The sequence below is a fragment of the Petaurus breviceps genome, unplaced genomic scaffold (genome assembly GCF_028583685.1).
Source record: "Petaurus breviceps papuanus isolate PSGF00001 unplaced genomic scaffold, PetGlider_PUasm1.0 126, whole genome shotgun sequence".
In the NCBI taxonomy this organism is placed as follows: Eukaryota; Metazoa; Chordata; class Mammalia; order Diprotodontia; family Petauridae; genus Petaurus; species Petaurus breviceps.
The window spans coordinates 22,071,579-22,098,698 of record NW_027185655.1 but is presented as its reverse complement, the minus strand read 5'-3'; the positions used below and the strand labels follow the sequence as shown (position 1 = coordinate 22,098,698).

At 35.0% G+C, this 27,120-nt stretch overlaps 1 protein-coding gene across 1 annotated transcript in view; it reads right to left on the bottom strand.

Annotated features, from left to right (window-relative positions):
- Positions 1–27,120, bottom strand: part of STPG2 (sperm tail PG-rich repeat containing 2) — a 579,581-nt gene that overhangs the window by 529,896 nt on the left and 22,565 nt on the right. Inside the window, 3 exon segments of the mRNA XM_069094391.1 lie at positions 11,590–11,701; positions 13,179–13,291; positions 26,684–26,848. Coding sequence (XP_068950492.1) covers positions 11,590–11,701; positions 13,179–13,291; positions 26,684–26,848 — 390 coding nt within the window.

The window sequence follows — 27,120 nt, the reverse complement described above, 5'->3', positions numbered from 1 at the left end:
GGTATGGGAGAAAATATGGGAGAGAGCAGATCAGAGGTGGGGTTATCCTGTGGGACTGCTGTTTTGGGGGGATGGGTGGGGGAAAAACGGGGAGAAAATTTGTAACTCAAAATCTGGCGGAAACGAACGATGTAAATCAGAAGTTAATAAAGCATTTAAAAAAAAAAGAAAAATTTAAAAAAAAAACTCAAGTTTTGTGTTACAACTATGCCCCAAAAGTATAGTGCAAGTCCTCTGGGGTCTAAGCCCCCAGTATGCAAAGTCAGTGATGTGGTTTAGTAAGAAAATAAAGGTGTTAGATAAACTTCATGTCAGAATATCTACAGCCACTGTTGGCTTTGAGTTTAGTGTTAACAAATTAAATATTTGTTATAGTCACAAAAAGGAGGAAAGTATTTATGGAACTATAGATTTCATGGGCTATGAAAAGTGAATATTGTCTGAAATCAATGTTTTTAGTTGAAATGTTAGCACAAAAGGTCAAAGAATTCTAGGGAATTACTAGCAAAAAAAAATTGCAAGTTATCAATTTTGTGTACTGCATTTTATGGGTTATTTCAGGGTTACTGTGTTAGGAAAAGTGAATATTATAAGAATTTATGTTTTGTTATACAGAATTACATGCAGAAATGGTATTATATTTTCAGTAATCTCTAGTGAAAGATTACAGTTTTTGATCATTGTGGAAACTGAATCCCCTATTTCCCACAGATTCAATGTTATCAACATTTGTAGTTTTTTTCCTTTTTTTCTTGGAACATTATCCCCACAAAAGTTGAGAATTGACTGAATAATTTAAAGTTACATATGTCTTTCATGTAATGAATATATGGCATTTCTTCATGTTTTAATATGTACTTTTGTCATCCTCAACTATTTCATTAAAAATCATAACAATGTAAGCAGCAGGATTCTTAAAACACTTTGCTAATTTTTTTCTATTAAAGTTTCCCCTCAATACCTTGAATGTCAGTGTTAAAATAATAGAATTTTGGAGTTAGATCTAAAAATACATCAGGATGATTTTACATTAAAAAATAAATTTTCTTGTATTTAGGTCTTACACTAAATGTACACTTAGAATTCTCCTCCCCTCTCCCTTCCAAAATATTAATGTGTATATAATTTATATAGAGATTTTGTATTCACTCATCTATGTCAATTTTGTTTTGTCTCTAGTAGAACATAAGATCTTCAAGGGTCAAAGTTATTTCAACTTTATCTTTATCCTCAGAACCTAGCACAGGGCCTGGAAAACAGTGCATTCTAAATAAATGCTTGTTGAATTAATAACTGAATTAATGACCAGTTCACCCTTTCTAAAGGAGGCAAGAGTTATTATTAACAGTCTAGCTAAACGATAATACATCGCTCTTTGAAAGAATGGCAATCGGAGAACTCTTCTTTCACTGTACTCTCTTCTGGGCAAAAGAACCCCTTCCTTCACCAACAGAGTAAAAGAATCTGGTATAAGAATAATTGTCCTCATCATCATCACCCCTCATAAAAGACCTACTCTGATGTGATGGTAACCTTGGGTTCTTAAAAAGTATGCCAATTTAACAACCAAAGCTCTGGCACATACTATGGCAAGCTAGAAATACAGCCTATGAATAAACTTATGTCTGTCATCTTTAGAACAGCCTAGGTAATTGAGCAAAGTGCTACCACCAGATAGTTGGTCCCAAAATGAGGATTTTTTTTCAGTCACAACAAGTCTTAATAGCTATCTATTTAGGCAATAAGGATTGTCCCCTGCGTCAGTGAAAGGAATGGCCATGCTAATTATATAACTGTCTTTGAGTTAAGAAGCATCATCACCTTCATCATCACCACCATGTTCTCCAACAGAGGTTCTTCTCTATACCTTGAGAGGGACTAAAATGACCTCAAAAACCTCTTCAATAGGTCATCTGTAACTTAGAGACTCAAAACATAGAGAAAAGAAAATACTTCCATTTTTCAAGTATACTTCTATAGCACCTGAGTTTTAAAATCTAAGGGTGTCAAGGTGTATTTTAACAGCTAATAGACAGTCTTTTGAGAAATTTTACTTTCATATTCTAAACACATCCAGATAGATCCTTCTTGCCATAACTTTGAATGTTAATAGACAACAGCTGGTATGGTAAAGAAAGTTGAGAAGCTGCTGTGAAAAGTTTGATGGACACAATATCATCACAACATTTGCAAACTTGGTGACAGGATTAAGGCATTAAATCAAATCTTGTAATAATTCTATCATTATTAAGAAAATACAGTCTTTGAAATGAGCAGTCATATATTATTTTTAGATTTTCTAAGAAACTGTTTCTAGACTGTCTAAGAGTACAAAGACAGGGCCTAGTGACATGCTATCAAGAACATTTAACAGAAATTACACTCAAACTGTCTGTTTTTATTTTCTATGCAGACAGATTCTAGAGATCTTTAAAAATACAACAGATGCTGATACACTCATTGTCTCGGATAAATAGATATGATCTTACTTGGAATCCCTTAGATAAAGTAGCATGTTCAAGGCCCTTGAAGTACTAAGTTTACATAGTCTGTTTTGTTTTTTGTAAGCCAAGACTGCCAAGTCCATTGTGTATTATATTTCTAGTAAAGCTTACAAATGTATATAAATTGAACAGAAAATATATAATTAATATATTTTGGTAGTTTGCCATTAAATTATTTGTTTTATAGCTTTTTAACATAAGATACATTTATAACTTCTCACCCTCATTATTTCTAAAAGTTTATTTTGCACCAGCTTCTTATGAATTTCAACCCACAAACATAAAGCTGATGCTTTAAAATGCCTTAATATACCACTATTACTCAAAATATTTTGCTTGCTCTCTGGTAGGTAAATGTGCATGTATGTCCTCTATAGCATGACTTTGCATGTCCTCCAGGTAGGCCCACAGGGCAGTGTAGGCAATAATGACCCATCTGTTCATTCCTGGCAACGAGAAAACTTCTAATGAAGACAGATGCGGGTCACCCAACACCAGCAGGCTGCAGGGTGTTAATGAATCCACCTAATGGTCACTCCCTGCCACTTTTGACTGATTGATGACATGAAAGGCTGAGCCTGAACAGCAAAGAGGCATATTTCAGGTACTCATCAGTCTTACTAGGACATCTCTCTCACTTCTTCTCTTTGCACTTCACTCTCTTTGTCTCTTTCAATGCCTGAAAAATGTTCCTATTATTTACTGGACTCAGTCATCTAAAATAACCTTCCTAGAGTTTTACAGAAATTAATTCTTCCTAAATTTCTCTGCTAGCTGACTACACAAGATATTGATTAGATAGGATAATCTTTTAAAAACACACTACATTTTCATATTTTATTAAAGTACTGATAACAAGAAATATAATCTTAGGTTATAAAACTTTGCACCTCTACTTAGAGGGTCATGTGGGGCTTTATAACACCTTATTTCCTCCCCTCATGTTTGTCTTCCAAACTTTGGATTTGTACACAGGAAAAGAGACTCTAAAGGTTCAGAAATAATACACAGGGGAAGGTTATTGCATGTACAGAGGAAAGCAAACTCCTCACCCCAACACTCAGAAGCTCCTAAACTTGCTTTTTTAAAACTAATCTTTTTAAAATATGTTCCCTGAAAAAAAAGTTAGATTATCAATTGTTAACAGAAAGTAAGAAGGAACCCTTTGCCTCTGACAGAGGATACTAACACTGCACATGATACCCTGAGGACCTGGCTCAAACCTAAACTTGGACACTGATGAGCTGTGGCACCTTAAAGCAAGTTACTTCATCTCCCTGGCCTCAGTTTCCTCATCTGTAAAAAGAGCAAGTTGAAAGAGAAGGTCCTTTCTAGCCGTCTGTGGTCCTATAATTATACAATGAGGAGAAATTAATACCTTAATTTTAGCAATATGTGACTAATGCTGAATGTATACAGGAAAAAGAGCACTGATGTCAGAGTCCAAATATTTTATTTAAAATTCAGGAACTTATGACCTTGGAAAAGTCACTTGTTTCCTCATCCTTCAATGTTTCCCTGTTGCTTCCTTAGCCATATGAATTCCTTAGCCTGGTACTCAAAGCCCTTGGTGTCCCACCTTTCTTGCCTTATCTCAGTATACTCAAACTATACTGACTTTCTATCCTTCATGTGCATTTAGTTCTCATCTTTGTTCATATGGTTCTTCAAGCCTGAAAAGCCCTTCCAGGCCCTTCCATTCCAGTCCTCTCTGCAATCCTCTGACCCCTCCTACTCCCCTGCACACTGGCTGAATAGAAATGGATTAAGAACAGAGGTCATGAGGATGTTAACAACTGGTTTGGGAGGTTTGTAATGGTAGATTTGGAAATATAAGAAATTGGTCAGATACATTTCTGGGGACAATAATTTCTTGGTGGCAAATGTTAAATTTCTTGACTATGTCTTAATTGCTTTTGGGATTTTTTTTCCATATGCCATGAACATATGTTATGTTTATTGATACACAGATAAACCTTAACCTAAGATGGATGAATGAATAAAAGTTTTATACTTGTCCTTTCCTTCATTACTAGTTATTCCTGGCTTTCTCTATGAATTTTATTAAAATAGTAAAGGAAATAGGGAAAATGGTATCACTTCAAATACAATTTTAAGTTGGTTTTTGTCCAGTGAGCTGTGTTTTTAATGTGTGAACCAGTAGATATACTACTTCCAAAATTATCACTTTTTTATACTAGCTTTTTTTGGTTTTGCAGCTTAAATATGGCCCATTCTTTTATTTACAGAATAAATAGAAAAAAACTCTATATGAGTGTGTCACATTTTATAAAACTCTCACATTTTCCACTATTTTTTGGCGTACAGGAGAGTAGTGCTGATGAAATGTAATCCAACATCAATAAGCAGAAATTAAGCATTAATTTTTAATTTTTAATGCTATTATAATAATTAAAGATACAATTAACACTTATTTACCTAGTATCTTAGTAAAATGGATGCCTTCACATATGTGGCTTTTCAGGTGAAGACTTTAAAAAAAACATTTTGTATATCTATCTAGGTCCTGTACAGCTAAGGTCCCAAGGATGACTCATCTTCACCCATGCCTGTTCTTTACTTCCACTTCTAGTCTGCCCAGGTTCTATTTAGGAAGCCTGACCTCTCAAGGAAAGTAAGCTCCCCATTCTCACAGTTATTGGCTCCTTTTTCCATGCTGGCTACTCCGGAGACAATTTTATTTTGGGTTCTAGACTTAGGGTTCTCTCCAGCAAAGAGAGAAAGTAAAAAAGGGACCCAGAGTATAAACATGAATCGATACATAACAGGTAATTTTGTCCACACAAAAAAGGAATGCTAAACAATAAAAAATCAAAGAATTATTAAAGCAAAATCCATTAACTACTGGTATAATTAGTTGAGAGTCTAATATTCAAGCCTCCTTTGAACATTTAGAGTTTATTTGAGAGGAATGCTAATTAACCATTTTCCATTTCATCTCCATTGAGAACAGTCTGAGAAAATACCTAATGGATTCTTTCTTTCAGGGGGCGGAGGGAAAGAAGGGAGAGGTGCCAGCTGCTTTTTGTGATGACCAAAGCAAAGAAGACACAAATGTGGGGCAGCCCCATCCCCCCACAGAGACTTAACTAGAAAGACATAAGCTTATTTCTTGAGATCAGGTTAGAGAAAGTGTACTCCCACTGACCCTCTAATCCGCTGAGGTTCTCGAACTACAGTTTGAAAAATTCTCCTTCCCCTTCTTGAAATTCAGTACATTTGTCTGTCCCTAATCATGTAGGAATTTTCACCTTCCCCAAGACTTCGCCAAGGTCACCAAATTAGCTCAGCAATCACATCCATACATCCTTTTGGCAACCTTGCTTCCTCTTTTCTCTACCAGGACCCCCAATCATTTTTTTAATCTAGAAAAAATACATTTTTATGCTAGGGTAAAATAAGACAGGTTTCTGAAAATATAATGATTGTTATAATCTCTATTCAATGTTTAAGGAAAATATTCTATTCAATGTGGTTCCGAACACTGTTAGGTTTTTATTTTGCATGTGTCAACGATAAGGGTTATCAGTCCCAAAAAGTTAGCTCCTTTGATAAAAAGCCACCATGCCTTCCTAAATAACTTCTGGACAACATTCTCCAGTGGCTGAATGTCAAGCACAAGTAGGCAGCTGCTACAAAGTATATGACAGAAATGGTGGATAAGAATGTGTAAGTTATGCATCAAAAATAACAACCTACACAGAAGCTATAATTCATAATAACAAAACAGTAACTAATCTTGAATTTCACGAGGTTATGAATTATTTTTCAGTTAAGTAGTCACTTATAAGTTTTTAAGCATTTTTAATTTTATTGATTAAAATTTTCTATCGAGATTTCTGCTTAATATCAAATATAATTAAAATTATATTCTTTTAATAAAGTCGTATTCTAGAGGAAAAGGAAAAACCCAGATGTGAAAAAGAGTATTAGTGGGATAGGTCAATCAGTCAACAAGCACTTATTATATGCTATTCTGTGCCAGGCATAAACCCTAAACCCTGGGAATAAAAATGCAAAAATATGGTCCCCACTCTCAAGGAGCTCACATTTCTAAGGAGGGGTGTAGATGGCAGACAAACGAAATGAGATATATATATGGCATAAATGGAAACTAATCTCAGCAAGAAAAGACTGTGGAGTTGAGGGATGGGATAGAGAGACCAGGAAAGATCTCTTACGGAAGATGAGATCTGGGATGAGTCTTGAAGGAAATTGGAGATGAGCAACAAGGCAAAGATAAGAAGGGAGAGCATTTCAGGGAGACAGCCAAGGCAAGTGCATAGTGGTGGGTGATGAAGTGTCTTGAACAGAATGTAAGATCACGAAGTATACAAAGGGTAGTAAATTATAAGAGTGACTAGAAACATAGGAAGGGACCAGGCTGTGAAGAGATTTAACTTATATTTGATCCTGGAGGTAAAGATGAGGAACCACTGAAGTTTACAGAATAGAAGGATACCATGGTCAGACCTGCACTTTAGGAACCACTTTGGCAGATGAGACTGGCGCAGGGGGAGGTGAGGTAGGGAGAGCAATTAGAGGAGAATTACAATAATGCAGGCAAGAGGTACTGAGAGGAGTAGACGAGGATCTGTGAGTAGGGAAAAGGTGGATGATGCTGCTCGTCTTCATTCTAGAAGAGGACCGACGACATCACAGGGGGATGTCCTGACTTTCAAGTCAACTCGATTTAAGAGAGGCAGAGCTGCACAAAGCGGCTGGCCTTTCCAGTGTCGTTGAAGTACAGTGGCAACACCAAGACCTCACCTTAGAAAGGCCAGGTCATCCACTGCATTCAGAGCCTTCACCAGGGAAAAGGTAGACATAAAAGAGATGCTGTAAATGTAAAAGGACAAGGTATTACAAAAGGCTGGATGTGAGGATTGAACGAGAATGAAGAGCCAAGGATAGGACAGACATGGGGGCTGGATTTAGGAACTCAGATGCTTAAGGATCTCCTTGGTAAGGAAACTCCCTCTGCCCAAACAAACTGGCTCTTCCTCTGCACCTTATGGTCTAAGAGAATCGCCTAAAACACTACATAGTTAAACGACTGACTCAAGTTCACACAGCCAGTGTGTGTCAGAAGTGGGACCTGCACCTGCATCATCTCAGCTCTGAGGTAAGGTCTTGGTCCCCTACTTCACAATGCCTCTCTTTTGTGTCTCAGTAAAATATGTTTAAAAAATAAATGTGAATATTATTTCTATTGTCAGATGAAAGGATCTACAACCTGAAAATATCTACAAACCTTAAAATTTTTAAACAATACCAAGCACTGTCCATTAATCAAAAATGCTCCAAATACTTAAGCAATTTACAAGTCGAACTATCAGAACTTGCCTCCTTTAAAACCACTGGTTCTAATAAAAAAGAGAATAAATGAACAAAGCAGTATGTATTTCAATAGCAACCCAAAGTACTGGTGCCATCTAGTGAAATCTTCCTACAGCGCTTGGCTGCATTGTCAGGTAGCTACTGTTTTCTACAATCGAGGCACTCTGATAGATACAAAATGTTTAAAATACACTACAGAAATCTGAGAGTGTTAATGAAGATAGCCGACTTCATTAAAACTGAAAGCACCTTCTGGCACATTTTCACCACCAAACATAGGGTCGGAAAACTTAGATTCATGTTTGGGATCTTGCTTTTGTTATTTGTTCCATTTAGAATGCCCTCCTGCCACCTTTGGCTATCAAAATCCTTTCCATCACTCAAAGCTCAGTTTGAATGGCCTCTTCCAATACAACAAGCATTTATTATTTGCACCTGCTAATGGAAAGGCACTGTTCAAGGACCAGAGGATACAAGGACAAAATTTAAAAAAAAAACCCAGTATCTACCCTCAAGGACTTACTACTGGGGGCTGGGGGTAGAAATAATTAAATTGATACACTATTTGAGAAGGGAAAAAACATTAACTAGAGAGATTAGACAAGGCTTTCTATAGAGGTTAACACATGAGCTGAACCTTGGAAAGAAGAGAGAGATTCTAACAGGCAGAGGTGAGAATGCATTCCAAGCGTGGGAAACAGATGAAACACCTAGTTCAAGAAATAACAAGTAAAACACAGTTTGGTTAGAGCTCAGAGTGCATCAGTCAATAAGCATTTATTCTGTATCTACTATGTGCCAGGTGCTGGGCTTAGGGCTGGGGTTATAAAGACTAAAGTGAGAGAGCCATTGCCCACAACAGAGATGAAGCCAGGGAGGAGAGAACATGTACATACACATACACACACACACACACACACACACACACACACACACACCACAATGAAAACAAAGTGGTTTGGGGAGGGAGAGCACCAGCAACAGGTGGGTCAGGAAAGGGTTTGTGTAGAAGATGGCACCTGAGTCATGAAAGTAACCAGTGAGTCCAAGCAAGAGGCAAAGGTGGAGAAGGAGAGAATTCCAGGCCCAAGGATAAGCATTGTAAAGGCACAGAAATGGAAAGTTCATTATTGCTTGAGGAGCAGCAGGCAGGCCATTCTGGCTAAGCCAGAGAGTTGGTGGAGAGGGATAATGTGTAAGAACACTGAAAAGGGAGGAAAGAGCCTGGTTCTAAGGGGCTCTGAATTCCACATCAAGACATTTCTATTTAATCTAAAGGGTAACAGGGAGTCACTGGAGTGTGCTAAGCAGAAGAGTGACACGGTTAGACTTGTGATTTGGGAACATTATTTTGGGGACTGTGTTAAGGACAGATAGGAATGGAAATCAGGAAGCCAACTAGGGACTACAGCCACAGCTGAGATATGAAGTCAATCTACCAGAATGGTGTCCATCTATGTGGGAAGGTAGTGGGGAGGGAGTGTTGTGATGGGTCCATAAGCACTGATTAGATGATCACAAAGAAAAGCCATCCTTGCTCTCAAAGAGTCACATTCTGCTAAGGGAGGCAGCATGCAAATGACTATGTACAGACAAGACATACACAGGGTAAACTGGGAGTAACTGGAGACCTAGCATGGAAGGGTTCTCTCAGAAGGTGGGATTTAAGATTTGAAGGAATCCAGAGGCAGAGCATTCCTGATAAGTTACAATCATCAAGACTTATTTACTGATCCTACACACAGAAGGGAAAGAGAAGAGCTGAGGGCGACATGAAAGCCAAAAACCGAAAAACCAAAGAACCCTAGACTAGCCTGTATCAAGTGAAACATGGTACCACTGCACCCAAAACAAGATATTCTGCTCAGGTCAAACTGCATAGCGAGCACTGTGAGGACAAGCAAGAAAAAGGCAAGAGCACAGTCATGCAAGAAGGGTCCAGAAGTAATAAGAAGTTGAAGAAATGAAGAAAAAGAAAGATGAAGGGGGAAAACATTCATTGGTTTTGAAATAACTGAAGGGTTATTTAAAGGAGGATTAGATGCATGTTGTTGAACTCCAGTGGGCAGAAAAGGAAGAAGGGGTGGAAGTGAAACATAAGATAGTAGATTCCAGCTCATTATAAGGAAAACTTTCCTAATTAATCAGAACTATTAAAAATGGGTAATCTGATGAGTTTCCCCATCAATAGTGGTCCTTAAGGGAGGGGAGGTGTCCACCTGTGTAGACTATCTGGAGAGGATTAATGGGTCACATAGAGGTTTAAACCAAAAGATCTACAAGTTCCCTTTCAACTATTAATACCCTAAGATTCTACAAAATCAAGTGTACTTCAACGTTAAAGAGCTAACAAGAAGCAAACTCTTGATCTCCAGTTTGTACTTTTTACTACAAAAAGAGCTCCCAAGCAGGCAACCAGGGTCTTCAGAACTTTCTCCTACCTTAACACCAGTGCCACACATGCCAAAATATTTAACCACTTATTTCCTGATTATTCTTTCTAGGTTTTTCACAGGTAGAAAGCAACTGGTTGATTAGGATCATGTTTATGGACTGCATTGTGTTGGGTAGTTTACCATATTTGCTTCTAAAGAACAGTGAAAAAGAGGAAAGAGAGTGCCCATCGGGAGCCCCTGGCCAAATCAGGCATCAGATCCAGAGAGAATGTCACAGATGATGCTCCGGAGGGAGAACTAATAAGGATTAAGGACATCATATAAATTAATGATTTTGCAGACACCATCAGAAATACACATTTCAGCTTTAAATTTTCAAACTATGTGATGATGGTTATAATACAGACATAATCAACAAGGAATTTTAATTTTTGCCTTTCAGTTCTTTGATTAATATGAAATAAAATGTTCTAACATTAATGTATAGAACTGTAGCTATTGTATAAAATTATACCCAATTATCAATTGCAGTTCTCTTTCCTTGTATTTCACTGGTCTTCAAATTAGAAGCCAATCAGCAATTATAAACCATGCAATCATTACCTACTATAATAATCCTAAGAGTAATGTAGACAATATAATAGTATAGAGGGCATGATAATTACTCTAAAAGGACCAACCACAATTCCTCCAGTCCTGCCTTTTCCTTTTATCATTTCTACTATCACCACCCAGTTATTTTTTTAATTTTTACATAAAAATTTCTAAAGAGAAAACATTTTCTAACATAAGCTAAAAGGAAGAAATTTTTACTTTAACATTTTCTACTCAGTTGAATTTAAAACAGCAGATCAAATAAAAAATAAATTCCATTATTGCAGGATGAAAGTTTTTCAGTTTGGATTGGGACTTGGTTTGTTTTTTATTCTAACTGTATTTTTAACATGTCTACTCAGTAAATTACACTGGTACTAAGACTGTGTATCTGTTTTGAGGTTGGACATACTATTTTATAAATAGCATTTGAATAATATTATCCTAATATTTCTCTAAACAAGAACTAAAAAGCTCATCTTTTCTAGATGGAATGAACTGCTGTAATCTAATCTGTGGGAAAGCAAAAGAAGCAATTTAAATATAAGAACATTCTCAATGCATATATATAGTTAGGTTTTGGTTTTTTAAATTCACAAAAGCTTTTTCCCTATCTTAATTTTAAATAGAAGCAGTTTTCTCTGTTTTGTGCCTATAATCTCTAAACACCTGTGTTTTAGCCCTATGGTAAATTATTTTAAAATACTAGCAAACAGTTCAAGTTTTCAGCTTACCTTTTTTTCTTCCTGACGTACTAATGCCTCATGATAACGTGGGAGAAAAGGACAACTCTTTAGTTTATCTTCTTTCTTGATATTAACATTCTCATAATGCAGTGCACTTTCCCTTGAAAGTTTAAAGAAAGATCAATGAGTTTTTATGTTTAAATATGTGAATATCTAAATAACTGGAATATCTTCTAAACATAATGCTAATATATGCTGCCAACAACTATGTGAAAAGGAGAGGATCAAGAAATGGTAAACTGTTACACTATAAATCTATATAACTCATTTGGTCCCTCGTTGCAATTCTGATTTGTTGGGGGAATTTCCCCTACTTAAAACTCTAGGTACATTGTTAGAATTGTTTTCTAATTATCTCAACAGTAGAAGATTGGCCCCAGACTTTTTTCTCCCAGGCATAATAATTAAATATAGATAATTAAAATAGGAAGACAGCAATATGCAGATTCTTGAAGTACTCTAATGATCACTCTAAAAAAGAAAAGGAAAAGAACCATTGGGCCACTAGAAGAAATTTAATGTCCTGTATAAAAGTAAAAGTCGACAAGAAATAGAGCCTATTTATTTTCTTTTCTGTATGTAGCTTAAAACTACACTAATACTTTATAACACACCAGATTTAAAACTCCAAAGTTAGCCACTAAGGTCTAAAGCAATCAGGCATTTCTTTTATTTTGTTTTTGTTTTACCAAAGAGACTAATGATTTACCCACTGGACTCTTCTGTTCCTCGTGTTTTTAACTTCTTTATATCAGTAAAATTATTCTAAGAAATGCAATCACCAGAGTCAATGCTTTCAATCATACCCAGGTCCCATTTCCCCAAGTCAACAGCTCTTTTTAACAGGCCAGGTTTGAACTGATATAATGCATACAGTGTAAACCTCTTATTTTATATTTTATTCTTGCTTGTGATCTTTGTTTTAACTAAGGCTTGCTCTGCTACAACCTACTATACAACCTAACACAAGTCTGTCTGCCAAAAAGAGAATAGCTAATAAATTGAATTCCTCTAAAAGATGATGTTATCCATGTCTAACATGGAATATAAAAGAATGACTAGAGAGAAAGTGAAGACTCTATACAACTTTTCAGCAATCCTTAAGTTCAAGTACACTTTTAATTTTTTTTTTTAAAGCAATCGGGGTTAAGTAACTTGCTCAAGGTTACACGGCCAGTTATTTCTGGGTGTGGTGCTAAGTGTCTGAGCCCGGATTTGATCCCCAGGTCATCCCAACCCTGGAGCCGGTGCTCTTACTCGCTGAGCCACCTGGCTGCTCCTACTTTTAATTTCTTTAATATGTTGATTTCCCAGAATATCAAATTTAACATCACTCAGTCTCAGGCATTCCATAAGCAAATATAATTTTAAGTTTTTAAATTCCCATTTCTAATGCTCTTCTAATGATCAAAAGTAGATCTTTTAAAGTCCCTCCTTTTATTCCTTAAAGAGTCTATTTCCCTTTCATCAATCACTTGACTTCCATTATTTGTTTCATAACTGAACAACCAAGGAGCTAAATTATTGGCATTCTATAATAAAGAGCTAAGCTGAAATTACTGCTATTGTTTACTTACTGAAGTATATCATAGTCTGCAGGCCCAGGCCCTTCTAGTACTCGTAAATCTTGTCGCCCTGACTTGTTACCAAAATATACTCCTTTGTATTTCAAAGTTGAATCAGAAGCATCCTAAAAAATAAAATAAAAACTGTTCAGTCATGCATAGGTAAAGCCTTTCTCTTCACCCAAAAATAAAATTAAAATATGAAATATGAATAAATATCAATTCTTTAAAATTCAAAATTATTTCACATTTAAATTAGAGCATTATATTCCCAATACCTAGCACACAGTCAGCGCTTGATAAATATTTGTTTTCTAACTGACTGCATATGTACTCAGGAGATCTTTCCTTGTCACTTAATTTTCCATGCTGTTTGATTAAGCATCTTTTGCTTTGAACTAATGTGTGCTCTGGTTGGTTTAGTAAAAGCAAACATTGGTAATGACTCATGAGCTCTGGTTTGGAGGGAATACTGATCATCAGGCTATTACGAAACTGCTAATCTTCCTTTTTGTTTGCTCAACTTACTTCAAGAAATATTTTAGTTCAATTATTTTTTCAAGTATCAAGAATTTATTCTTTCTCTCCTTATCTTTTTCTCTCTCTCCTACCTCCCTTCCCCCATAAAAGGAAAAGAAAAAACAAAACCCTTATAATCAATATTCAGTCAAGCAAAACAAATTCCTATGTTGGTCAGATCCAAAAATATGTGTCTTATTCTGCATATTTTTCTATCATATGTTAGGAGACAGCTAGTATTCTTCATCATCAGGCCTGTGGAATCATGGTTGATCATTGTTCTTTCAAAGCCTTTAAAATTGTTTGGTTTTTCTATGTTATTATTGTATAAATTTTTCTCCTGGTTATACTCACTTCATTCTGTATCAATTCATACAAGTCTTTCCAAGATTCTCTAAAACTGCCTCTTTTTAATAATCTATTAACAGCATGAAGGTGTCCCATTACATTCATATACTATTAGTTATTTAGCATTTCTCTAGCTGATGGGTCCCTCCTTGGTTTCCAGTTTTTTTGCCCCCACAAAAAGAGCTTCTATAAATATTCCAAACATATAGGACCTTCTCCTATTTCCTTAATCTCTCTGGAGAATCAACTTAGTATTTGGGGGTCAAAAGATATGAATAATGTAGTAATTTGGGGGGTATAATTTCAAATTGCTTTTCTGAATGACTGAACCAATTCACAGCTCCATCAAAAGCAGAGAGTACCTCTTTTCCCACAACCCTTTGCAACATTTGCCATTTCCTCTTTTGTCATCTTTGGCAGTTTGATAAGTGTGAGGCAGAACTTTAGAGTGGCTTTTACATTTTACATTTCTCTAATTATTAGTAGTTTGGAAGATTTTTTTGGCTAAAGACATCTTTGATTCCTTCCCTTGAGAAGTGCTTATTTATATTACTTGACCACTTATCAACTGGAGAATGACTCTTATCCTTACACATTTAAATTAGTTCCTTATATATCTTTGAAACAAAACCTTTATCAAAATAACTTGCTACAAAGATTTTTTTAGCCAGGGAAACTTTCAAGGAGCCAGTGTGCTAAAAGGCTTCACATGCTACAAAGAAAGAGAGAAAGCAGCCAAATTATATATCTACTCTCTTGATAGTGAGTTCAAGATTTAAAGAATCCTATTAATTTTTAAGCCCAATACATGTACACAAAATAATTCCTCTTTTTAAACAATTATAAAACATGATGAATTAAGAACAAAATCAATTTACTCCTGCTTGACTCACTAGCCCATATTTTTCAAAAGTAAAATATCCTATCTATAATAACATTAAGGTCTTTTAAAAATCCTAACATAAAATGAAAAATAAATCGATGCAATTCTTACTAACTCTAAATCATCAATATCTTTATGTCAAGAAATACTGTCAATATCAGCTTCAAGGTCACTGTCAACTTGGTAAGTCATTAGCAAATAAAGTGATTTAATTAAAGCAAATTCAGCAAGGGGTTGCATTATTTTAAGTGAACAATTAATATAGTTTGAAGAATTACTAACAGCTATTCCTGTTGACAATAAAATAAATGAAGAAGGTACTGTGGAACTTTTTTCCCCCCTATATTATGGATAATTAGACTTGGAAACAGATTTTGTGTGAAGGATTTCAAGTCCCAGACTGCATTAATTCAGGAACTAATGGACTGCTTTTCAGTGTGGCAACATACACTTTAAAGGTTATATTTGGTAAATACATTGGTGTGAAAACTCTGATGGCATTCCAAACTTTAAAATCATCCAATGAAACACAGATTTGGAATATTCCTATAAGAGAATACAAACAAAAAAAAAAAGCTCAAAGTTTTAAATGAAAATTCCTCACAAGGCAATAAATGTAAATATACAGTATTCTTATTTATTAGATTCATTATTATTATTATTATTATTATTAGATTCATCAGATGCTCTTGTAGTTATCCTCTGATCCAAGACTGCTTTCTACCATAAAAATATGTGCAGCAGATACATTTTAAAGTTCAATATCTAGCACAATTCAAGACAAGTTTGTTAAACAGAATTGAATTGAATTCTAAAATTTAAACTGAGGCTGCCACATCTTTAGACTTTTCCCATTGTCCTTCTCCCCTGCTCCTCCTCACATGCTGCTGAATAATGCCAAAAGAAGTCATGCAGCCCCTTGCATGATGCTCTGACAAGATTCACTACAAGCTGGGCCCTCACTATAACAAGGCAATCCTTTTATTCCTCCCTAATTGATTCTCTGTTGTATTCCCTGTAAGATAGTCTCAAGTCTCACATCCCACCTCTTCCACCCACCTTTTCAATAGAAGACTTTCCTTCAAGTTTACCAATAAAGGCCATTCACTAGGAACTCCCTCTCCTTCCCTGCTCTACATCTCTTTTTAATTTTTTATACATCCTATGTCTTAGCAATGCAATGATTGTAAAAATATCAATGGTGTCCATTTTAAATAATGCACAACTGGCACGTTATTTTTAATACTTCTAAAAATATTCAGTATTTCTCATTCACTGCTAATAACAGCAATACCAAAGCTGATTTAATCAATGGAGTAAAATTCTTATCTTTTAGTAGTACAATGATAGAATGGATTTTCATCATTCCTCTTTGGCAGTGTGATTCAGTGCCCAAGTTTAAATGAAGAGCAATACCATTGCACAGAAATAAATTGCATTGAAAGAAGTGTGGCATAACATAGGAATATTTTTTTAAAAAATAATAATCTGTCTCACCCTTCCTTTGGAGCAATTTCACTAAATAGATAAATTAATGAATAAATGAATAAAAGCCTCTAAAAGACTGCTGCATAAGTCCCACAAAATAAACTCCTACTTTGTTCACATCTGAACATGTACGTCTCTCTCTGAATCTTAAGTTCATGATCTCTCAGTCAAAAAGTAAGTGGTGTCTTTCATATGAATTCTTCTGAGCACATGATTTATCATTGCATTGACTGAAGTGCTAAAGGCGTTGAAAGTTTTCTCTACAGTGTGGTATAAGTTGAGCTCCTGCTTGCACTCTCTTCAGTCTGCATCACTTAGTTCGTATAAGTCTTGCTAGTTTCCTCTGAAATTGTCCATTTCATACTGTTTTGTAACATAAAATATTCCGTTACATCTTGTTTAGCCATTCCTCTATGTAATTTTCTGTCTTTACAAAATGGTTGGATCAATACACAGTTCAATGAACATAGTATTCAGTACCTGTGTTCACAAAGCCCATGCAACATTGATCTATTTCTCTTTTGTCATCTTTGCAGTCTCATAAGAGGCAGAATCTTAAAATTGCTTTGATTCAAATTTCTCTAATTATTAGTGACTGGGTATTTTTTGCATATGCATGTTGAATGCTTGAATTTTTTCCTTTGAAAACTACCTGTTAAGACTTTTGACCATTTATCCACTGGAAATTATCTGTTAATCTTACTAACTTAAAACAGTTCTTTACATATTTGGGATATGACACTTTTTTTTTTAAGCAATTGGGGTTAGGTAAATTGCTCGAGGTTACACGGCCAGTTATTTCTGGGTGGGGTGCTAAGTGTCTGAGCCCGGATTCGATCCCCAGGTCATCCCAACACTAGGGCCAGTGCTCTTAACTTGCTGTGCTACCTGGCTGCCCCTGGATATGACACTTTCATCAGAGAAATGTGTTCAAAGATTTTTTTTCCATGTTACTTGTTTTCATTCTCATTTTTAGTACATGAAATTTATACAGGAAATTTTTAGTTTTATCTTTTATGATCTATTGTCATGCTTTATGATTTTATCGTCAGTTTTGTCTTTTATGATCTATTGCTTAATGAGTCATCAACTCTTCCTCTCTCCATAGACTGAAAAGTAATTTCTGCCTTCATACTCTAATTGTTTATGATGTCACTTTGTGTATATATAGATCATGTATCCATTTGGAATTTATCTTGTACAGTACAAAATGTTGGCCTAAACTAAGTTCCTCCAGACTGATTATCTAATTTTCCCAGAAGTTTATGCCAAATAGTTAGCCCTTCCTCCAGCAATTGGGTTTTTTGAGTCTGCTGAATGCTATGCTACTATGTTTGTTTGCTTTGTGTATATTGTAATCATAATCTGTTCCACTGATTTTTTAATTTAAATATTCCTTTTTTTAAAACTAGAATTGACTCATTTTATTACTTCTTTGAAGTAGTTTGAGATCTTACTTTTCAACTCCCTTACTGCTTTTTTAAAATATCATCCTTGAGATTCTTAACATTTTGTTCCTCTATGTGAATTTCATTTTTTTTCTAACACTATAAAATATTATTTTGGAGTCTGAATGGCACAATATGTTAAACATATAGATAGCACTGTCATTTTTTCTTATATTGGCTCAACCTAACCATGAACAATTAATGTTTCTCCACAGCACTGTCTTTATTTCTGCAAAATTTTTTATACTTGGATTACCAGATAACACTTCCAAATATTTTATAGCTTTAGTAGCTAATTTGAAGGAAATTTGTTTTTTCTACCGCATTGTGTATCTCAAAATCCCTTGATATCATTTCCAATTTTCTTCCTTCTTTACTCTTTCTCTGATTTGCCAAGGTACAGTCATATACCTGTAACCTTGACCCCATCCTTGCAATATACTCTTTTTTTAAATGCTTTATTAACTTCTGATTTACATTATTCATTTACACCAGGTTTTGAGTTACAAATTTTCTCCCCGTTTTTCCCCTATCCATTGCCCCAAAATAGCAGCGCCACAGGATATCCCCTCCTCCAATCTGCTCTCTCCCATATTTTCTCCCATACCCCTTTCGACTTTTCCAGTAGGGCATGGTGGATCTCTATGCCCCAGTGCCTGTATATCTTATTTCCCAATTACATGTAAAATAGTATTAATAATAGTGTGTGTGTGTATATATATATATATACACACTATATATATATATATATATATATATATTTAAACATTTGATTTTAAAACTTTGAATTAAAGATTCATTCCCTTCCTCCCTTGTCACCCACCCTTACTGGGGAGACAAGCAGTTCAGTATAGGTTGTACATGTGTAGCTAATGCAAAACAATAACATAGTAGATATATTGTAAAAGACCGACTATATTTCCCTCCCTCCTATCCCACCTCCCACTTGTTCCATTCTCTACCTTGATCCCGTCTCTTTTCAAAAGTGGATGCTTCCAACTTCCTTCCCTCCCAACCTGCCCTCCCTTCCATCATCCCCCCTCTGATTCCCTTCCCCCCTCTACTCTCCTGTAGGGAGAGATACCCCATTCAGTGTGTATTTGATTTCCTCCCTAAGCCAAATTCAATGAGAAAAAGGTTGACCCATTCCCTTTCACCTTCCTATTCTTCCCCTCCATTATAACCATTCTCCCTTACCTCTTCTCTATGAGACAGTTCACCCCATTCTGTCTCTCCCCATCTCCTCTCATTATATTCCTCTCTCACCTCTTAATTTCACCCTTTAAGTATCATCCCTTCCTGTTAAATTGGTCCTGTGACCTCTATCTATGTATACCTGTACATATATACACATATTCACATATGTATTCATATGCCCATATACCCTCATATATAGACATATATATGTATTTCTATTCCCTTCAACTATTTTCATACTGACAAAAGTTTCATCAGTTACAATTATTGTATTTCCATGTAGGAATGTTAATAGTTCAACTTTGTTAAGTTCCTTTTTTTTTCCTGTTTGCCTTCTCATGCTTCTCTTGCTTCTTGTATCTGAATGTCAAATTTTCTATTCAACTCTGGTTTTTTCGTCAAGAATGCTTGAAAGTCCTCTATTCCACTGAATGACCATATTTTCCCCTGAAACATGATACTCAGTTTTGCTGGGTAGGTGATTTTTGGTTTTAATCCCAGCTCCTTTGACCTCCGGAATGTCATATTCTAAGCCCTTAGATCCTTCAACGTAGAAGCTGCCAGATCCTGGGTTATCCTGATTGTGTTTCCACAATATTCAAATTGTTTCTTCCTGGCTGCTTGTAATATTCTCTCCTTTTTCGTTCCAAATGCTCTCTCTCATCCCCCACCCACTGAGAAGGCAAAGAATATATCAATTATTCATGTGAAATCAAACAAACCATATTGCCATATTTTAAACATGAAGCAAGAAAAAGTAAAGAAAGAAAATTATATTTTAATTTGTACTCAGAGTTCAACAGTTCTCTCTCTAGGGTTGGACAGGATTTTTTTCATCATGATTCTTTTAGAATTGTCTTTTAGAACATAAAGGTTATTTTCTTTTTTCCCTAATTATCTTAACAGACCAAGTAGTGGTATTGCTGGGTCAAAGAGTATACTACAGGTAGTTTAATAACCCTTTGGGCATAATTTCAGATTGCTCTCCAAAATTGCTGGATCAGTTCAGAATTCCACCAACAATGAATCAGTGTCCCTATTTTTCCACATCTTCTACAATATTTGTCACATTCCCCTTCTTTCATTTTAGACAATCTGGTGGGTGTAAAATTATATCTCAAGGTTGTTTCAATTTTCATTTCTCTAATCAATAATGATTTAGTACATTTTTCATATTACTATAAATTGTTTTGATTTCTTCTTTGGAAAATTGCCTGATCATATCCTTTGATCATTTATTAATGAGGAATGATTCATATTCTTATAGATTTGATAAAGTTCTTTATAAATTTTATAAATGAGACCTTCAGCTGACAAACTGTCTATAATTTTTTTCCAATTTTCTGCTTTCCTTCTGATCTTGACTACATTTATTTGTGCAAAAGCTTTTTAATGTAATCAAAATGATCCATTTCACACCTAATTTTGCTCTCTAACTCTTGTTTATTCATAAATTGTTTGGCTATCTATAAGTATGATAAGTACTATGTTCTGTGTTCTTCTAATTTTCCTGTAAAATCTTTCTTTATATCTAAGTCACGTATATATCTTTACCTTATCTTGGTAAATGGTTTAAGAAACAGGCCTGTACCCAGTTTCTGCCATACTGTTTTCCAATGTTCCCAACTATTTTCACCAATTCTTATCCCAAAATTATAAGTCTTTACACTTATCAAACGCCAGGTTATGATGTTTATTTGCTGCTGCAAACTGAATGTCTACTGTATTCCATTGATCTACCTTTCCATTTCTTAACCAGTTTGTCAGACAGTTTTGATAATTACTTCTTTATAATATAGTTTAAGATTTGATGCCGTTAAAACTCCTTCCTTTACATTTTTCATTATTTCCTTTGATATTCTTGACTTTTTATTTTTCTAAACGAATTTTATTATTTTTTCTAATTCAGTAAAAAAAAATTGGGATAATTTAATTGGAATGACATTGAATATATAAATTAGTTTGGGTAAAATTGTCATTTTTATTATATTGGCCCTGCCTACTGTAGCAGCAAGCACCCTAGCATACCCAGGATGGCTGCTAGCACAGGTTCTTAAATCTGCTTTTCTAAAGGAAAGCAACTCAAAAAGTTAATACTTTAATCAATCAAACATATATCATTTACCTAGTTAAGGGGAAAAAGTCAGCACCCTGAACTTCAGAGAATACAAACAGAAGTTACAAACAGACAAAAAATACAGAGAAACAGATGAGAAGACAGGGCTTCCAGCTGGAAGCTGGAATAACCTATTTAGTTATCAGAGAGGGAACATCTGGGTTTTCAAAGCCAGGGAGGGGGTGAGGGCTCAACAGCTGCCCAGAGTTTCATCTGGCCAAATCACACAACTCTTCCCAAAGTGAGCCCCAAAGCAAAACCTCACATCAGGCTATATAGCCTTCTCCTGGCTCAGAGAATGTCACAACCCTCTTGGCCTACTGCCCAATCACAAAGTAACAAGGTATGGGCATTCCTGAAAAACAAGCCTCCCACCTCAGGCTCCATGTGACCACATTCAGCCTATTAGGAGGCAGAGTATATTTTCAAATCAGGGAAGGTTCTCAGAGTCACTTAAGCCTATCAAGGAGCCAAGGGGCAGGGAAGATCTTCAGATTCCCATTCCCATTATACCTACCCATGAACAATTAATGTTTCTCCAATTATTTAAATCTAATTTTTATTTGCATAAAAAGTTTTTTATATGTAATTCTTTTTGGCAAGTATACTCCCAGGCATTTTATACTGTCTAGAGATATTTTAAATGGGGCATTTTTTGCTATCTCTTGATGCAGAGATTTATTTGTAACACATATGAATGCTGATGATTTATGTGGATTTGCTTTATATCCTGCTATTTTGCTAAAATCATCATTTCAACTAAATTTTTAGTTGAGTCTTTGGGATTTTCCAAGTATACCATCATATAGTTCACAAAAAGAGATAGCATTACCTCATTCCCTATTCTGATTCCTCCTATTTCTTTTTCTTCTTATTGCTATTGCTAGGATTTCCAATACAATATTGAATAATATTGGTGACAATGAGCATTCTTGGTTCATACTTAATCTTAGTGGGAAGGCTTCAAGTTTATCCCCATTACAAACAATGCTTGCTGAAGATTTTAGATAAATGTTTTATCAATTTAAGGAAATACCAATTGTAATCCTACTTTCTTTGCCTTGTGGAAAATATACCAAGCCCTCCAAGTGTTTGTAATAAAAATGAGTGTTGAACTTTATCAAAAGCTTTTTTCTTTTTTTTTAACTTTTTTTTTAGGGGGGAGGGCAGGGCAATTGGGGTTAAATAACTTTCCCAAGGTCACATAGGTAGGAAGTGTTAAGAGTCTGAGACAGATTTGAACTCAGGTCCTCCTGACTCCAGGGCCAGTGCTCTATTCACTGTGTCAAAAGCTTTTTCTACTTCTATTGATATAATCATGGGTTTTTTCCTTTTATTATTGATATAATAAATTATGTTAAAAGTTTCCTTATGTTAAAGCATCCCTGAATTCCTGGCATAAATCCCTCTTGATTATAATGTATAATATTTGTAATTTATTGTTGTAATCTTTTAAAGTAATTTATTTAGGATTTTTACATCCAAATTCATAAATGAAACAAGTCTATAATCTTATTTTTATGTTTTTAGTCTTCCTGGTTTAGGTATCAGTATCATATTTGTTTCATAAAAAGGAATTTGGTAGGATCTCTTCCTTACATATTATTCTAAATAATTTGCTTAATATTGAAATTAGCTGATCTTTACATTTTAAATTTAACTTTGCCTCCTGTAAACAACATATTGTAGGATTCTGGTTTCTAATCTGTTCTACTATTTGCTTTGATTTTATGGGTGAACTCATTCCATTCATATTCATAGTTATGATTATTAACTGTGTATTTCTTTCTATCCATTTTCTTTTATTTATCTCTCTCTTTTCATCCTGTCCCTCCTAAAAAGTCTATTTTGCTTCTAACAACTACTTCCATTTAGTTCGTTTTCCCTTTTAACATCCCCCTATTACTCCTATACCTTTTTCTTCTAATTTCTCTATTAAATAAGTTACATTGTATAAATTATATGTTGTATAGATGTTACATCAATATAGCTACATCTACATATATGTAGTGTGTATATATACATACATACACACACATGCATTCTTCCTTCTTTGAACCAATTCTGATGAGTAAGGTTCTAGTGTTGCCTGCCATACCTCACTCTTTTCCCTTCCTTTATAAAAGCTCTTCCTTACATGTCTCACTTATGTGAGAAAAGTTTCCCCATTTTACTTCCCCATTCTCCCAGTTTATCCTTCTTTTTCACCCCTTAGGAGTTTTTGGAGATCATTCCAACATAATAAATTCATACTCATGCCCTCCACCTATGTAAACCCTTTTTAACTATTATAATAATGATAAAGATTTTAGGAATTACAGATATAATTTTCCATATAGGAAGTTTAACTGTATTGTTTTCCTTAACTCTTTTATGTTTACCTTTTTCAGCTTCTCTTGAATCTTGTGTTTGAATGTCAAATTTTCTATTAAGCTATGGTCTTTTCAACAGAAATGTTTTAAAGTCCTCTATTTCATTAAATATCATTTTCCCTTGAAGGATTACACTCAGTTTTGCTTGGTTTTGATTGTGGAAATCAAATTGTGGAATTTGTGGAAATTATACCAAGCCCTCCAATCATTCAACATGGAAACCACTAAATCTTGTATGATCCTAACTGTGGCTCCATATTTGAATTGTTTCTTTCTAGATGCCTGAAGTATTTTCCCTTTGGCCTGATACCTCTGGAATAATATTCCTGGGACTTCTCATTTTGGCATCTCCTTCAGGAGGTGATCAATGGATTCTCTCAATTTCTACTTATCCTCTGGATGTAATATATCAGGGCAATTTTCCTTGATAATTTCTTGAAACATGATGTCTAGGCTCTTTATGTGATCATGGCTCTCAGGTAGTCCAATAATTTTTAAATTTTCTCTCATTGATCTATTCTCCAGAGCAGTTGTTTTTCCAATGAGATCTTATTTTCTCCTATTTTTAATTCTCTAGACTTTTTCTCATTGTTTCTTGATGTCTTATGGAATCATTAGCTTTGACCTGCCAATTTCTAATTTTTAAGGAATTTTTTTTCACTTAACCTGAAGCATAATAGATTCTGCTCTAGCCCCTTACCTTTACTCTGTGTCTCTCTGTTTCAAGTGTGTTTCTTGTAAACAACATATTGCAGGATTCTGTTTTCTCATTCACTCCTTTATCCACATTCATTTTATGAGAGAATTCATCCCATTCACATTCACAGTTATGATTACTAACTGTGTATTTCTGCCTTCCCCAGTCTGCCCTCCCTTCTATCAGTCTCCTCATCCCTTACTTAATCTCCTGCCCTCCTACTTCCCTGGAGGGTAAAACAGATCCCTTATAAACATGAAGTGGAAGAGATTAATAGATTTAAGGAAACACATCTGGTAGCCTGAAGAACTATAGCAATATTATACAGGAGGCAGGAACAAAAAAAAAAGCAAAATGGCTGTCTGATGAGGCTTTACAAATAGCTGAGGAAAGAAGGAAACAAAAGGGAAAGAAAGAGGAAAGATATGCCCAAATGAAAGCAGAATTCCAAAGAATATCAAGAAGAAATAAGGTTTTCTTAAATGAGCAATGTAAAGAAATAGAAGACAACAGAATGGGACATACAAGAATGAGCAATGCAAAGAAATAAAAGACAATAGAATGGGAAATACAAGGTACCTCTTCAAGAAAATTAGAGATATCAAGGGAACATTTCATGGGAAAAATAGGCATAATAAAAGACAAAAATGGTAGGGACTTACCAGAAGCAAAAGAGATTAAGAGGTGGCAAGAATATACAGAACTATGCAAGAAAGATCTTAATATTACTCATAACCACAATGGTATGGTTAGTGATCTAGAGGAAGACATCCTAGAGAATTAAGTCAAATGGTCTTTTGGGAACATTTCTAATAATAAGACTAGTGAAATGATGGGATTACAGCTGGGCTATTTAAAACCCTAAAAGAAGATGTTGTTAAAGTGCTTCACTCAATATGCCAGCAAATTTGAAAACTCAACAGTGGCTCCTAGATTGGAAAAGATAAAACATAAATGTCCCAATGCAAAAGAAGGCAAATGCGAAGAATGCTCAAATTACAAAAAAAAACTGCACTCATTTCACACACAAGCTTAAGATTCTGCAAGCTAGGCTTCAGCAATATATAAACTGAAAATTACAGAAGTGCGGGTTATTTTTCAAAGAGGCAGAGGAACTAGAGACTAAATTGCCAACATTCAGTGGATTGTGGAGAAAGTAAAGGAGTTCCCGAAAAAAAAATCTACTTCTGCTTCACTGACTACACTATGGCAAGTCCTCAAAGAGATGAGAGTACCAGATCAACTTAATTGTCTTCTGGGGAACATGTATGTAGGCCAAAAAGTGACAGTTAGAACCAACCATAGAACAACTGATTGGCTTAAGATTGGGAAAGAAGTATAACAAGGCTGTATATAGTCACCTTATTTAACTTATATGTAGAGTACATTATGTGAAATGCCAGACTGGACAAATCCAAAGCAGGAACTACGGTTGCTGGAAGAAATGTCAATAATCTCAGATATACAGATGATATCACTCTGCTGTCAGGAAGTAAAGAATTAAGAATCTTCTTGATGATGGTGAAAGAATAAAGTGTAAAAGTTGGCTTAAAACGTAACACGAAAAAAACTAAGTTCTTGGCAACTGGTCCCATCACTTCCTGGCAAACAGAGGAAAGAGAAATGGAAGTAATGTCCGATTTTAAACTCTTGGGCTCAAAGATCACTGCAGACAATCCCTGTAGCCATGAAATTCAATGATATTTGCTTCTTGGAAAGAAAAATATAGCAAATCTTGCCAGCATACTAAAAATTAGATACATTGCCTTCCTAACAAAGGTCCATATGATCAAAGCTATGGTTTTTCCAGTATATATGACTGTGATATGACAGTAATATATGACTGTGATAGGTGGACTACAAGGAAACCTGAGTGCCACAGAATTAACACTTTCAAATTGTGGTGCTGGAGAAGACTTTTGAAAATCTGTTGGACATGAAGCAGATTAAATCAGTCAATACTTCAAGAAATTCATTTAGACTAAAAAGACAAATACTGAAGCTAACGTTTAAATACTTTGCCCATATAATGAAAAGACAGGGCTCATTGGAAAAAATCCTGATGTTGGGAAAGACTGAAGCAAAAGGAGAAGGGGATGGCAGAGGATGGAATGGATAGAGTATGGGATGTCATAGAAGCAATGAAAATGAGATTGAAGAGACTTCAGGAAATGGAGGAGAAGAGAAGGGAATGACAAAAAAAAAAAGGGACTGACATGCTATGGTCTATGGGCACATGAAGAGTCAGACACAACTGAACAAATGAACAATAACAAATGCCTGAATCAAGAATGTAACCAAAAGTATAGGTTAGATCAGTATTTAAACTCTCAATATTCACTAAAGTTCCTTTATTAACTCACACAATTAACTTTTCTGCATTAAATATTGAATAAATCTACATGTAATCTTTGGACTAAACACTTAAAATGTTCTGTAAAATACTTACAAACAATGGTCTGTAGAATGCTGGACCCAGTGTTTTATCAACAACAGGTGGAATCTTTTTTAATATAGAACCATCATCTTTTATATGATAACCATGTGACTGCCCAGGGGAAGGAATAGAAGGTACATCCACATCTCTGAAGACGTTAAATCTTTTTGCAGTTTTCTGTAAAAATTATTTTAAAATTAACAATCTTTGAGCATGTAAATAAACAAAAGAAATGGCAGACAACATAGGGGATGAAGAACAAAATCTACTGGAAGAGCAAGAATTAACTTCAGAATTCAAAATTCATCATGAAAGGAGGATAAAATAGCTCATGATGATGACCTCAGTACCCACATCAACTTTACTTCTGTAGTCTTAAATGTATTTTCCTCTGTACACTTTTCACTTTCACAGGGACTGTTTTTACTTATTCATACTCTACTACTTAA